The sequence below is a fragment of the Neovison vison genome, chromosome 2 (genome assembly GCF_020171115.1).
Source record: "Neovison vison isolate M4711 chromosome 2, ASM_NN_V1, whole genome shotgun sequence".
Taxonomy (NCBI): Eukaryota; Metazoa; Chordata; class Mammalia; order Carnivora; family Mustelidae; genus Neogale; species Neogale vison.
Window position 1 is genome coordinate 221390030 of NC_058092.1, and position 12962 is coordinate 221402991.

General features: G+C 52.8%; 1 protein-coding gene across 1 annotated transcript in view; it reads left to right on the top strand.

The window, feature by feature from the left end:
* Positions 1-8460, top strand: part of RBM20 (RNA binding motif protein 20) — an 81098-nt gene extending 72638 nt beyond the window's left edge. Inside the window, exons 14-15 of the mRNA XM_044236845.1 lie at positions 2141-2262; positions 6299-8460. Of these exons, the coding sequence (XP_044092780.1) occupies positions 2141-2262; positions 6299-6409 (233 nt within the window). The 3' untranslated portion in view covers positions 6410-8460. The remainder of the gene's footprint in view (positions 1-2140; positions 2263-6298) is intronic.
* Positions 8461-12962: the final 4502 nt, after the last annotated feature.

A 12962-nucleotide genomic window follows, 5' to 3' on the forward strand; every position in this document is an offset into this window, starting at 1 on the left:
CTTTGTTCCAGTCGCTGTACTGCTTGGGTTGAAAGGGCCCACGGCTGCCAGCTCAGCTCGGGCCCTGCGTTATGCTCTGGGGTGGCTTCTGAGGCAGTGGTGCCCCTTCTTGGGGACCCAGGACACGGGCTGGAAGGCCTCTTAGAAAACCTAGAGGATGCTGGAGGCCTTACCACAGGGCCTGCAGCGAAACCCCAAGGTTTCTTTTCTGGAACCACCCAGCAACCCCTCCTGCAGGGTCTGGGGCAGGATAGAGGGAGCAGCTCTGATCACACAGGCCTACATCCGCTCCCTGTGGCCTCCCGGTGTACTGCTCCTTTCCCAGTTTCCTTGATCTTGTCTTGTGTGGGCATCTGCGCCCTACAGAGCAGCAGCAGGAGAGAGCTGTTCTGTGGAAACAGAGGACCGAGGCGGGCCTTGCCTACTGCTCCTTCGCCACCGGCTTGTATGTATGGTGGAGGGGCGAGCCAGCCAGCCACAGGCAGAGCAGGGGTCACGTTTCTGTCCTTTGCCATGGGGGTGGGAGGAAGGTGAGGAGGGGAAGGCCATGGCCTCTTTCTGGGCAGCAGGCCCAAAAGAGGCCCCCTCCCGTCTGGGGGCTGGTGTGGGCAGGGCAGCGAGCTACGTGGCAGTTAGAGAAAACTGGCTGAGGAGGCTGCCAAAAGCAGGCCCCAAACCACAGAGGAGCAATCAGTCACAGCAGGCCTTGGGCAGGCCTCCTGGTTCCCGTCTCCCTCCAGGCCGGCCGCTGCACACTGATAAGTGGCTCTTTTGAAATGAAATGGAAAAAAGAAAAGAAAGTTATAATTACAAGTCTAAGCAGTGGCTCTAGGACAGGGTCTCCTCTGCACTTAGCTCTGTCTCGCAGGAGGCAGCAGGAGGAGAGAGAAGGAGGCCCAGGCTTGTGGTCACATGCAGCGTCTCGAAGGAAACCTGGCCTATCTCCCTTTCTGCCAGAAGTGGCCCTTCCCCTGGTGGGCGGCTCCCCTGCCCGGTCCCCCAGCAGGGCCACGGGCACTAAGCGGGTGGGAGGCAGCCCAGCCCAGCCTGTGTGCACATGCCAGCCGCCCTGGCCAGAAAGCAGGATCCGGGCCTTCTGCGAGCCACCTGTCCTGGTCCTTCAGTTCCGTTAGGGGTCCTGCTTCTCCCAGCCCTGATGCCTGGGTCTTCTGCTGACTGTTCACCAAAGGGCGGTGGGGAACTGAGGCCCCGGGGGAAACGGGCGTTCGGCTGACTCTCCCTAGCTTCCCACAGGTTCTTCGAGTCGGGTCTGTGCCCTCTCAGACCTGGGCTCTTTCCACTCTGCCGACTGTGGCTTCAAGAGGAGAACAGTGACCCCGACACACCTTGGCGAAGATTGGAGCAGCCGCCATGCTTCAGAGATGAATCCTCTGGGCTGTGACACCGTCACTTCTCTTGCTGTGGGGCCACTGTTTCCTCTCCTCAAAATCAGAAGGCCTCCCAGAATCCTGTGACTTCCATTTACCAAGTCATAAGTAAAACGCGATTGCTAGGTGGTTTAGATGTAAAGGCTGGAGGATGGGAAAATGTTCACGATACACGATTACATGGAAAAGGGAGGAGACAGAAGCATACGTAGGGTTCGATGAAGACTGCCCGCCTCCCAAAAGAAAGTCTGCGTAGAGACAGTGTGGAAGAAAATGTTTGGATTGGAATGACTCTACGTGGTTTTGCCTTACTTTGGTGTATTTTTAAAATGGTCTTTAATGAGTATAATTCTAAAATAAACAAAAATGACAGCATCCTTTCCGAGTCCTGGGCGTAACAGCTACAGAGAAAGGTGCAGCGTGGAGAAACGAGATCCTTCCTCCTCCTTTCACTGGAAGCAGGCTGAGAACAGGAGAGCCTGGGCCTAGTTCCCAGCAGCAGCTGCAGAGCGGAGCACGGTGGAGCCCTCCATCAGCCCTGGGGGAGTACATCGCTTCCTAACCACCTGGGAATGGAGTCGGCCCTGTTCTCAGCCTGGTTTTGCAGATGAGGAAACCCGGCCAGGAGAAGCTCCCCAACCAGCCAAGGTCAACAGCAAGCGAGGGATGGAGCTCATTGCTGGCTGGTAGGACCTCAGGGGTCTCAGGTGGCCTTCCTAATTCTTGCCTGTCTGTCCCCCATCCTCCTGCAGGGGTGGAGTTCGTGGTACCCAGGACTGGGTTTTACTGTAAGCTGTGTGGGCTGTTCTACACGAGCGAGGAGATGGCGAAGATAAGCCATTGTCGCAGTGCTATCCACTATAGGAACTTACAGGTAAGCGGAGCCTTCCTTGCCCAGCACCCGGGGGCTCCCTGATCGATGTCCTTCCAGCACGTGGAGAACGGGTCTTTCCTCAGGTCTGTCTCCCGCAGGCTGCTCCACATGCTGGCGGCCTTCCCTGTGCTCTTAGGACATCTGTCTCCCCAGGAGTACGTACAGCATTCTGTTGGGGTCAGGTTTGGGGGTATCTGCCTCTCCCCGCTGGCCTGAGTAACTTGAGTTAGGGGTCACCCGGCCCATGCTTGAGGCTGACCCCCTATCACAAGACCTGGATGTTCTAGATGCCGACATTTCTGTGTTTCTGTTCCCGCAGGCAGTATCCCTGTTTGCTGCAGTAAAGATCACTATTAGGTTCTATTTAAATATTCATCCATAGTGTGTCTGTCAGAGGCAAACTATGTACTAGACAGTATTCTAGGCGCTGGAGATAAAAACAAAACACACACACACACACACACACACACACACACGGGTGCCTGGGTGGCTCAGTCAGTCAAGCATCTGCCTTCAGCCCAGGTTGTGATCTCAGGGTCCTGGGATCGAGCCCCGTGTCAGGTTCCCTGCTGGACAGGGAGTCTGCTTCCCCCTCTGCTCCTTCCCGTCTGCTCCTGCTTTCTCTCTCTCTCTCTCTCTCAAATAAGTAAAACTTGAAAAAAAATTATAAACACACACATACACGCAAAAGACAAAAATCCCTCTCCTCTTGGAGCTCCCATCCTAGTGTAGGAGTTAAATGATAAAATAAGTAAGTTCTATGGTATAGTAACAGATGACATATAAAAAATAGTGTGTTTCTTCCAGTCTCAGGTGCCAGCAGTTACAAGACATATTGCCAGGTTTTGGATACCAATAGGAGAAAAAAATATTGCAAAGTAACAGTGAGACTCTGTCAATTGTACAATGAATCTCGGTTTCAGAGATGTTAGTGTGGGTGGGGCGGGGGCTGGTCTTAGAGTCAATGAAAGACAGTAATAAGTTCTGTAATACAGACCTAACTAACATGCAGCATGTTGGAACTTCTGGGGTGTTTAACTTAATAGGAAGCATGAGATACCAGGTGCCCAGGAATAAGTATTCCAAGGCTGCTTCCATTTTTCCTGCAAGGAGTCAGACTAGTCTTTGTAACACATGAGGCCTCACCCAGGGCAGCCGCTCGTGGGCCTCTAATTCCCGAGCCGGTGTTATTGTCACGGTTAAATTGTTCGAGTGGCTGATCCAGCATTTTCCAACCAGAGACGTGAGAGAGAATCACCTGAACAGTGTTTGGAGAGTCTATTTATATACTAAGTTAGATATTCAGTAGAAAGAAGGTGGGGAGGGAATGCAGGAATACACAGCTTGAGAAAGTTCTCCATATGATTCGAATGTGCATCCCTAGTTAAGAAACTCAGATAGGGGCCAACTCTTGTTTTATAGTTGAGGAAACTGAGCCCCAGAGAAGCTATGTGATTTGTCCAAGTCCATGCAGGTGGTGAGTTCCGAGATCCAGGAACAGACTGCCTGATTCTTAATCACTTCCTTTTTATTATTATTATTTTTTAACCCTATTAAGCTGATCTTGCAAACCAAGACCCATAATGACTAGCCTGTATCACCATCTGCAGGGGATTGTCATTGGCTACTCCCAGGGTCATGTCACTTTAGCCTCTTGATTTCCCTCTGGGGAGCAGCTGCTCTGTGAACAAGGAAGCTATGGGGTCTGGGGCCCAAGTCCTGGCGTCTCCTGGGGGAGCACAGTGAAGGTCGGACTTGACCAGACCAAGGATTCAGCCTGGGCTCTACAGAGCCAGCGGAGGGTGGCCGTCTGTCCTGAAGACAACATCATCCCCCACCCCAACAAGATAAAACCTACAGAATGGCAAGGCTGGATGGGCTCTTGGAGATCATGGAGTCCTGATTTCCCCCAACGATGGTCCCCATACCAGCTGGCATCTTTTAACAATGCCGCGTCCTGGACCCATCCTCCCCTGCTTAGTCATTCTCTCCAGGGCTGGGCCTGAAAAGCCTCATTTAAAAAAAATCTCTCCAGCAGGTTCTGATACCTCAGAGTGAGAGCTTTTGATCTCCTGCAGCATTCTCAGCTGGACTGTGTCGTCCTCAAGGAAGTTCACAACTCAAGGTCACTCAGGAATTTAGGATGAGTCCGGACTTGGCCAGGGCCTTTGATTCTAAATCCTGTATTTTTTTTTTTCCTCCACGACAGTAGACTACACTGTGTTCTGGGCCTGTGGGCTAAACACCCAGGCAGACTCCCCTCCCCAGAGCAGGCCAGAGCCATTCCTGTGGTCCCCAGGCACATCAGGGCCAGACACAGGCCAAGCCTTAAAGGCCCGCCAACTGCAGTTCAGGGTTCTCTCGTGCATCTGCTGGGGAGCTGGGAGCCTCTACCGCAGGCTTCCCAGATAAGGTTTCTGTCAGTGGCCTTGACAGAATGTCTCTTGTCCACACAGCCTCGCCCACCCCACACTACCCCACGTTACATGTGTGAAAAGTGAAGAATTCAGATCCAGGCAGCAGGGGCTGGCTCACACCTAAGTCAGGCAACTCGTAAACTTAGCACTACCCGCAGGCCTTAAGGTGGGGGTGAGGGGTTGCTCTTCGAGGCGGGGAGCAGGTGGAAGGAGCCTCCCTTCTCTCTGTGCAGCCTCTGCTGGGCCCCCACTGCTGGTCATAGCCCCAGGAGAACCCATCCAGAGGGACCCGGAACAATGTGGGGAGGCAGATAGGTCAGATGGAAAACCAGATGCCTCCCTGGGCTCCAGGTCCAGAGGGGAGTGAGCCCACATTTCCGTTCCTGGGATGAGGTGGGGGACGAACCAGGCCCTCGGTCAGCAGCCTGGCCCGCGGGGACCCCCGGTCGGTCTGCTGCTCTCCGCTTCGGGCTCTCAGAGCCAACCAGTTTCTTCTTAAGAGAGAGGTTACCTCACAGGCATCACCTCCTCTGACCCTCAAAATCACCCTGCGGGGAGGAAGCCACTGTTTCTCCCATTTACCAGATTAGGAGTCAGAAGCCGAGAGACCAGTGACTTTCCCGGAGTCAGATGGCCGATGCCACTCGTGATACAGGGCAAGGTCCCGGAGGGTTTATTTTGAGCCAGATGCTGTGCTGAGTGCATATGGTGCCTCGCTGGACTTCATAGCCACCTTCCGGGGCTAGTTCCTGTTAGTAGCCACGTCCACACATGTCAGACATCCTGGGTGACTCGCCTGCAGAAACCTAGGATTTGAGCCCAGGTCCTCTGGCCACAGCCCACACTCGTGACCACTTGCACACTGACTCCTGATCTGGTGCTCTCTGCGCTGCCCCCTGCTGCCTGGACCATCAGAGGTGCCCACTGGGCCCCAGGCCTTTCCTAGTTGTGTCTCAATGCGTGGAATCTAGAATCCCGGGGGCAGCCTGCCTTGTGGCCGGGGGCCAATGCTATAGCAGCCAGTGTTTGGGGGTGGTGTGAGGCAGCCCCCAGTGACAGAACAGGAGTCCAGTGACAGACCTGCGGGCACTCAGCCTGCTGGCCACCCCCCAGGAACAGGTGGTTACGAGAGGCTGCTGGCCCTCTTTTGCAGTCTTCACAGGACGGTGCTGTGCTCCTGCCATAGGTCGGCCAGTCCGACTAGCCTCTGGTCCCCCTGGCTGTCACACGCAGACGTGCCCCTGGGCGCTGAGGCTCTTCTGGAAAACAAGTGGCATATTTGTGAGAATTCAGTGAGTTTCTATAAGAAAGGCAGAACAACACTTGTACAGCATAAGGGCTTTGGAAGTGTCCCTGTTGTTAGGATCTGTGTTTTCTGTGTTTTCCACGAGAGCCCTGTGTTACTTGTAAACTAACGTAGAGAGAGGAGGGAGCTTCATATGGTCCTGCAGCCCCAGAAGGATAGGGGAGGGCTGGGCGGGGGGAGTCCCACCCACTGGGAGAATCATGGGCGAAGGGGCCCAGGTACGTCCCTTTCTCTCCTCTCTCCTCTCCTCTCCTTTCCAGCCAGGTCACCACTGACCCTGTCTCTTCCCTTTGTCCCTCTCTCCCCACCGCAGAAGTACTTGTCGCAGCTGGCCGAGGAGGGCTTGAAGGAGACCGAGGGGGCCGGCAGCCCCGGGCCTGAGGAGGGCGGAATGGTGCCGCAGTTTGAGAGGAAGAAGCTTTGACGCTTCTGGAAGCCCGGAAAGGAGGGCCTCCTGAGGTGGGGCCTTCCTGACCTCAGGGACAGAAACCAAAGCCAGAGAGGAAGGAAAACCAGGTTGCCTCGGCCTGTTCTCGCCATCTCGTGAAAACGCCCTTGCAGTGTCTCCCCAGAGAAGCCGTCACCTGATGTGTCCAGCAACGGAGGGTCACCCTCTCTCCGCCCCCCCACCCCCGTCGATCCTTGTTTCCTTCAATTTGCTTCTCTCGCCTTCCCCCTACCCCTCCAACCTCTGTGCCAAGGGTCATTTATTTTTTCATAAAATCCAACTTCTCAGGGATTTCAGTGTTCAAATTCTTGATGGGACAGGACAGGTCAGGCCAGCCCGATCAACCAAGGAAGAGATCTCACAGAAACTCCTGGGTCAAGAGCCACTCCAGGGGGTCTGAAGCATTTTCGGTGCCTGGTGTCCTGAGCCGGGGGAACTGTTAGGTCCTGCAGGCCTAGAAAGGGGGCACCCTAGACCAGCACCTGGCAGAAGCTGGGAGTTCCTCCAGCAGGACCATCTTTTTGAAAAGCCCCCAATTTTAATAACTCTCTCATCTTCTCAGTTACTCTAGAAGTCCACCAGATTCATGCCTTAACAAAAAGTAATGAATTTCACAGAGGAGGAAAAGAGCACTTCATTTTTGGAGCTCTATTAAGGGAGCTTCCTCACCCCCCAAACTTCTTTCCATCCTCAGGATTTCAGGAGGTGCCAAGCTTCGTTCTGTTCTGGACAATTCATTGGGTATAGATTCACTCCAATTAAAAATGAAAATGGTAGCGTCTTCTCCCTTCAGCCAAAACAATACAGGCCTGGGTCAGATGTTGGCCTCCCAGCCCCGTGTGGCACTGGCGCAAGAGACACTAAGCCAGGGAAATGGCGTCTGTCCTTAACTTGCTCTTGGCACCTGCGCAGGTCCCGGGCTCCAGCAGCCTCTCGGAGGGATGGTTTTTAAAATGGTCTCTCGGTGGAGAAAGACGCTAAGGAAAGAGCAAGGCTGCAGGATTGCCAGGAATTGGTAGGAGGGCAGGAGGTCAAGGGCATTTCAGAGGACCCCTGTGTGCACAATTTTGGGGGTTAAATGTCACGAAGAAAAGACCCCTACTTTCTACAGGGTTTTCTGATACTGGAAGTTAGTGCCTTCAGGCCCCAGACTAAGAGTCCGAGGTTCCACGGGGAGCATTTAGGACAGAGGTGCTGGGAGGAAATGAGGCTTCGTCACAGGCCCAAGAAGACTTAAAGAAGGTCAGAGGGGAGCCTTGTGCTGTTCCCACAAGCTTGAACAACTTCCCCGGCTCAGCCATTGGAGGACGGTTCCTGTGTTTCTACTCCTAATGACAGATAGACTAGGGAGGGATTGTTTGTTTTATATTATTTTTTGCATTTTTTATAGTAGATAAGATTTTTTTTTTTATGGTACATAGGTAGACTGCACATTCTGTCCTCTGCACTAATGGCTGAAGGATAGAGAACTTATCTGAGTTCAACACTGACATTTTATCAGTGACTCTGAAGCACAGAGAAGGAAGAAATGTAGGACCTAAAATGAATCCTGTGTAAACCTCGGGGCACACGGTTACTGGTGAGGAGAGAGTTGTGGAGAACCTGTGAAAGAGAACAGAGAAGGCCAGCACCAGAGGCCAACCAGACGGCTTGGGCAGGCGCTGTCCGGGGCTGGAGGAAGCGGAAAGCCTGGCCTTGGCATGAGGCCATCTGGGGGCCTCGGAAATGTTGGCGTCTCCAAGACAGATGGCTCTGAAGTTGGCGGCTCAGCTCAAGCTGCCTCCACAGGTTTTCACCTGCTGCTCTGCAGACCGGCCTGCTGCATTTCTGGGAAAACCTCTGGCCCTCGTTGTCGCTCTTCCCCGCTCAGGGGGTGTCCAGGGCCAGCTCTCTGGAAACCTTGCTGGGAAGTGTCTACCACCTCCACCAGAGGATGGAAATGAGCATTTTCAGAGAGGCTGGCAGCCTTTTCTCCCAGCAAAGTGAAAGTCGACCCACCAGCTCAGCCCTCCTCCTCCTCCTCCTCCTCCTCCTCCTCCTCCTCCTCCTCCTCCCATCCAGCACCGTTTCCATGGAAGTCGAGATGGCTGTTCAAACAGCCTCATTCCCAAGTCATGCAATGGCTCCCCTGCTGATAGACTGACCTTCTCCATATTGGAAAGCTGGCAAGAGCCGCAGGGAGGGATGGAGGAGAGGCTCTCTGCATTCAGTCAGAACCTTCACCTTTAAAACCATTTAAAATTCTGTATTTGTATATATATTTGTATTTATTTCTATTTATTTTTATACAGTTCCATTGGCACGGTCCTTCACCCACTCTGTAATTTGCACTTTTTATTCCTACATGTGTCATACACAATGCAATATTACAGACAACCAGGAAAATACTGATTTATTTTTTAAAGCTTTTCCTTAGTGTTTGTCAACCATTTCAAAGTGTCTCTCCAAAAAGCTTATGTAAGAGCATCTGCTACCTTGAGTAACAGATTCATTTGTACCCTGGGTTAAGGTAACAAAAGGCCTAGGTAATTTTCTTTTCATCATAAAACACCCGAAATAAAGTATATCCAGGCAATATTCCCAAATAATTTGATAGATTTGATGTTGGTGTGAGCACAGCCATCACTATCCCTTCCTTGGACAGTCGGAGGCTGTGATCTATTAGACTGTCCTTGAACTGGACCAGAGTTTGCTTTTTGAGCTTATGAGAAAAAGAAAAACACTAGTTAATTTAAGTTTGAACTTGTAAAGTATTAGAATTTGTTGAGTGTCTTATTAATCGTCATCACTTTTCCTGATCTGTATAATTGACGGCAAGTGTTTGTTTTTACAAAAGGAAAAAAAAAAGATTTTTAATAAAGAGAATTTGAAAGCTTGTGGGTGTCTGTCCGTCATGCAGGGAGCCCTTGGCATTGGTCTTGGGGAAGCTCACTGAGCACAGAGGTTGGGATCTGGCCCCTCTCTGAGTCTAGGATGTCTCTAAAGGGTTGAACAGAGAAGACACAGCAGCTTTTGTCTAGAACTCTGGGAATCAGAGATGCTCAGGGGTGAACCTCCAGAAGGGTAAGTAGGGGAAAGTGGAGAGCTGCTGTCCCTTTTGCAGAATCAGATAGAAAAGTGTCGAACCCTGCAGCCCACTGCCCCGAGTCTTCTCCCGGGGGGAACCCCATTGTCCTGCACCAGGCCAGGTCGCGTCGTTTCTGGATGTTCCATCTGCGGTGAGGTGTTTGATGCCCAGCCCCGGCTCTTAGCCCTGTGACTTCCTGAGTCCCGAGTCCTCGGGCCTCCGGGGGGATCATGGTGTACATACATCACCTCTGAGTTGTTTAGGTTTAGTATAATTGCTGGTACTGAACCTTGTTTTCTTTCAGAATCCTAAGCCCTTTCTCAACCATTTCTTCTAGCAAAACAAAGCCGGTCTCCTGAGCCCAGTTGGCCAGTCCTTTGAATGGCCTGGAACCGTTCGTGGGCCCTCCCCTCCTGTTGGCAGGGCTCCTGAGTCAACGGGGAGGGGCTGGGCAGGCTGGCCCCAGAGGGCAAAGTGAGTGGGGCCGCCTGTAATTAGCAGGAGCAGATTGTAGAGCTGAGGAAAGTTCCTGTTGAGCCTGTTGCTGCTGCCCCACCGCGCCCTCAGCCTATTGTGGCCATCCTGGAGCTGAGCTCAGGCCTCCAGTTCCCACCAGGAGGGGCAAGTACTGGCTGGGCCCCAGCTGGCCAAAATAGTGAATGGGCCTGGAGCTCGTCCTCCATGCCAAGTTCAGGATCCAGGATGCATGACTGTGTCCCAGGTCCCACATGGCATCGCTCTGGGGGGCACCGTGCACCTCGTATTCTGTCCGATGGCACTCCCCAGAGCCGTGCAGTGGGGGTGTCCTGCCAGGGGACCTCCTGAATTGCAGTCCCCCTGCCCTTGCCTGGGTGTTCCTATTTTCTCTCCGATGTTCTTAAAGGCTCTAGACTCTGGTTCTGAGCCAGTCACCAAGCCAGAGCCCTGGCATTCAGACCCATTCTCTGTGCTCACTCCTCCTCCCCAGGATTGGAGGCAGACTGCCCCTGGTTCCACTCTGCCATGGCCTGGACATTGATACTGCTTCTCACCGTCCCCGACTAGGCCAGGCCAGTTGGACACTAACCTTGGTCCCCATTGGAACAGCAATAGCGACCGTTGACTGTCCAGCAAGGCAGGGATGGGACATCTGGACTCACCCCCAACAGCCCTCTATTCTTCTTTCCCACTCTAAAAGGAGCCTGTCCCAACTGGATTTCCAAGCATGTCCGAGTGGGATGGACCCAGGGACCCTCAAGTCCTGGCCCTTTCTCTGCAGATGAGAAAACTGAGGCCCAGGAGAGGAGAAGTGACTTGTCGAAAGCAATACAGCTTCTTGGTGTCAGATCAAGACTAGAATCCGGATCTCCCAGGTGGTCCTGCTAGGGACAGGCTGTTTCAGTTAGATGACTTCGTGAATTTTCCAGGCCTATCCCTAGCTGAACTTGAATCCTCAGTGAAGACTCAAGACAAATCACTGTTTTTGCTTTTTTTTTTTTTTTTTAATGTTTTCTGTGTATCCAAATCACCTGGGGAACTTAGAAATACAGATTCCCGGCCCCTCCCTGGAGATTCGCTCTCTGCAGGTCATGGGGAGCACGTAGGCACTTGCATTTGAGGGAGCCTGTGGGTGATTCAGGGCAGGTGGAGTCCTGTGCTCACACTTTGATGAACGCTTCCCTAGAAGTCAGCCGGGGACTTCCCCAGCAACTCCCAGAATAGAAGGGGCATTTATTTTGCTGGGGGAAGGGCAAGTGAGAGTGAATGGAGACCATTCAAGGTACAAGAAACTCTAGCGGGAAAGAGGCTTGAAGGAGGACCCTCACGGCCATGGCAGATGGAGATGGTGGCAGCTGGTGGTGGCAAGGGTGCTCATCAGACTGGGCTTGGGGCACGTGTCAGGATTTTTTTCAGTTGGATTCATACTGACTGTGCTCAGGCGAAAGTCCGTTTTCCAATGGTCTCTTTATCCTTCCTAATGGCTGAGAACACTGGTTATTCAGAAGACTCCCTGTGATCTGCTGATAGCCCTGGCCTGTGCCAAGTCAGTAGGCCCTTTAGGGGACAGGAGTCCCACAGAACAGGGGCACATCCCCCCTCACCCCCAGGGCCATGTCCCTGCCAGTGAAGAACCCTGAGGCTTGTGCACTCCTCCGACCCTGTGAGCCACCACCAAAACCAATATTCCCCCCAGTGACGGCTGGGGAGTCTGCACGCCACACTCAGCGTGTACTCTGTGAGGACATTGTCTCTTGGCCTTGTCACTGTTATTCTCCCATTTCGCAGATGGAGAAAATGAAGCTTGAGGTCCCACCGAGGTTTGCCGGGGGTGGGGGGTGTCAGAGACCAGGAAATGGTAGAGTTGGGATTCAAACCTAGGTCCGTGTGACTCTCAAATCATGCTTTTAACCACTGTTCTCCACTGGCTGTCTCAGGACAGGGGTCTTCTGTTCCTATGTCTCCCTAAAGCCTCGAGATCAGGTCCACAAGGCACAGCAGGGGAGGGATGGTTAGAGAGCCCAGTTTAGCAGTTCTCCGGTCTTATGACTGACACCTGGACTGCTAAGTTCCTGAAACTGATCTTCTCAACACCTGCCCTCCCTAGAAAGTCACTGAAGGCCGGCCCCTAACCACCTCGCTGCAGAAAAACAGGCAGGAAGGTCCCAGGCACGGAAGAAGCAGTTTCTTCCTGTCCCCAGGCTTCAGAGTTTGCTAGGTGAGCTGGATCTTGGAGTGTGAGTGCTGGCACAGCCCAGGGGTGGGGACTGCTCCACTTCCGCCTGCTTCGGGGAGGGAGGAAAGCGTCCTTGTTCTCTATTTTCGGGTAATTTGGGGTACAAGGGCGTGATCGAAAGGGGATTTCCCCCAGCCCCAGAATGCTGGCCACACTTTGCACTTTCAACCTCTCCTTCCTGAGTGAAACTTCATTGTTTATTTACCTACCACCTCCTTCCAACAAGGAGTTGAGGGGATCTGTAACACAGGCCACATGTGACCAGAGTAAACCAACAGAAAAACGGTTTTTTAAGTTTGTCTCTTTTTTAAGTAATCTCTACACACAATGTGGGGCTCGAATGCATGACCCCGAGATCAAGAGTCGGATGCTCTTCCGACTGAGCCAGCCAGGCACCCCTAAACCAGTTTTAAGTGAGGACTGAGACAAGTTGAAGGCAAGGATCTGAGCAGTGAGGGCAGACGGAGTGGTGGTGGGTATGGGTGAGACTTGGGGGCCTCCTGGGAGCCAAGGCAAAAAGAGGAAGTAGGGTCTATTACTTGGCTTTCTCTTTATTAGCAGAGAAAAAGTGTTGCAGTTTGTCTGGGGAAATTGTTTGACACAATTCTGTATTCTAGAATTCTCCTGTAGGACCGCCCATGATGTGGGCAGAGGCACTGAGAGGCTTGGAGAAAGTCCTTAGGTGGCTGGAGAACAGGGCTGTGGATGATTTCGGGTCTGTGTGAAGTTGTCCTTGATGTCAGGGTGAC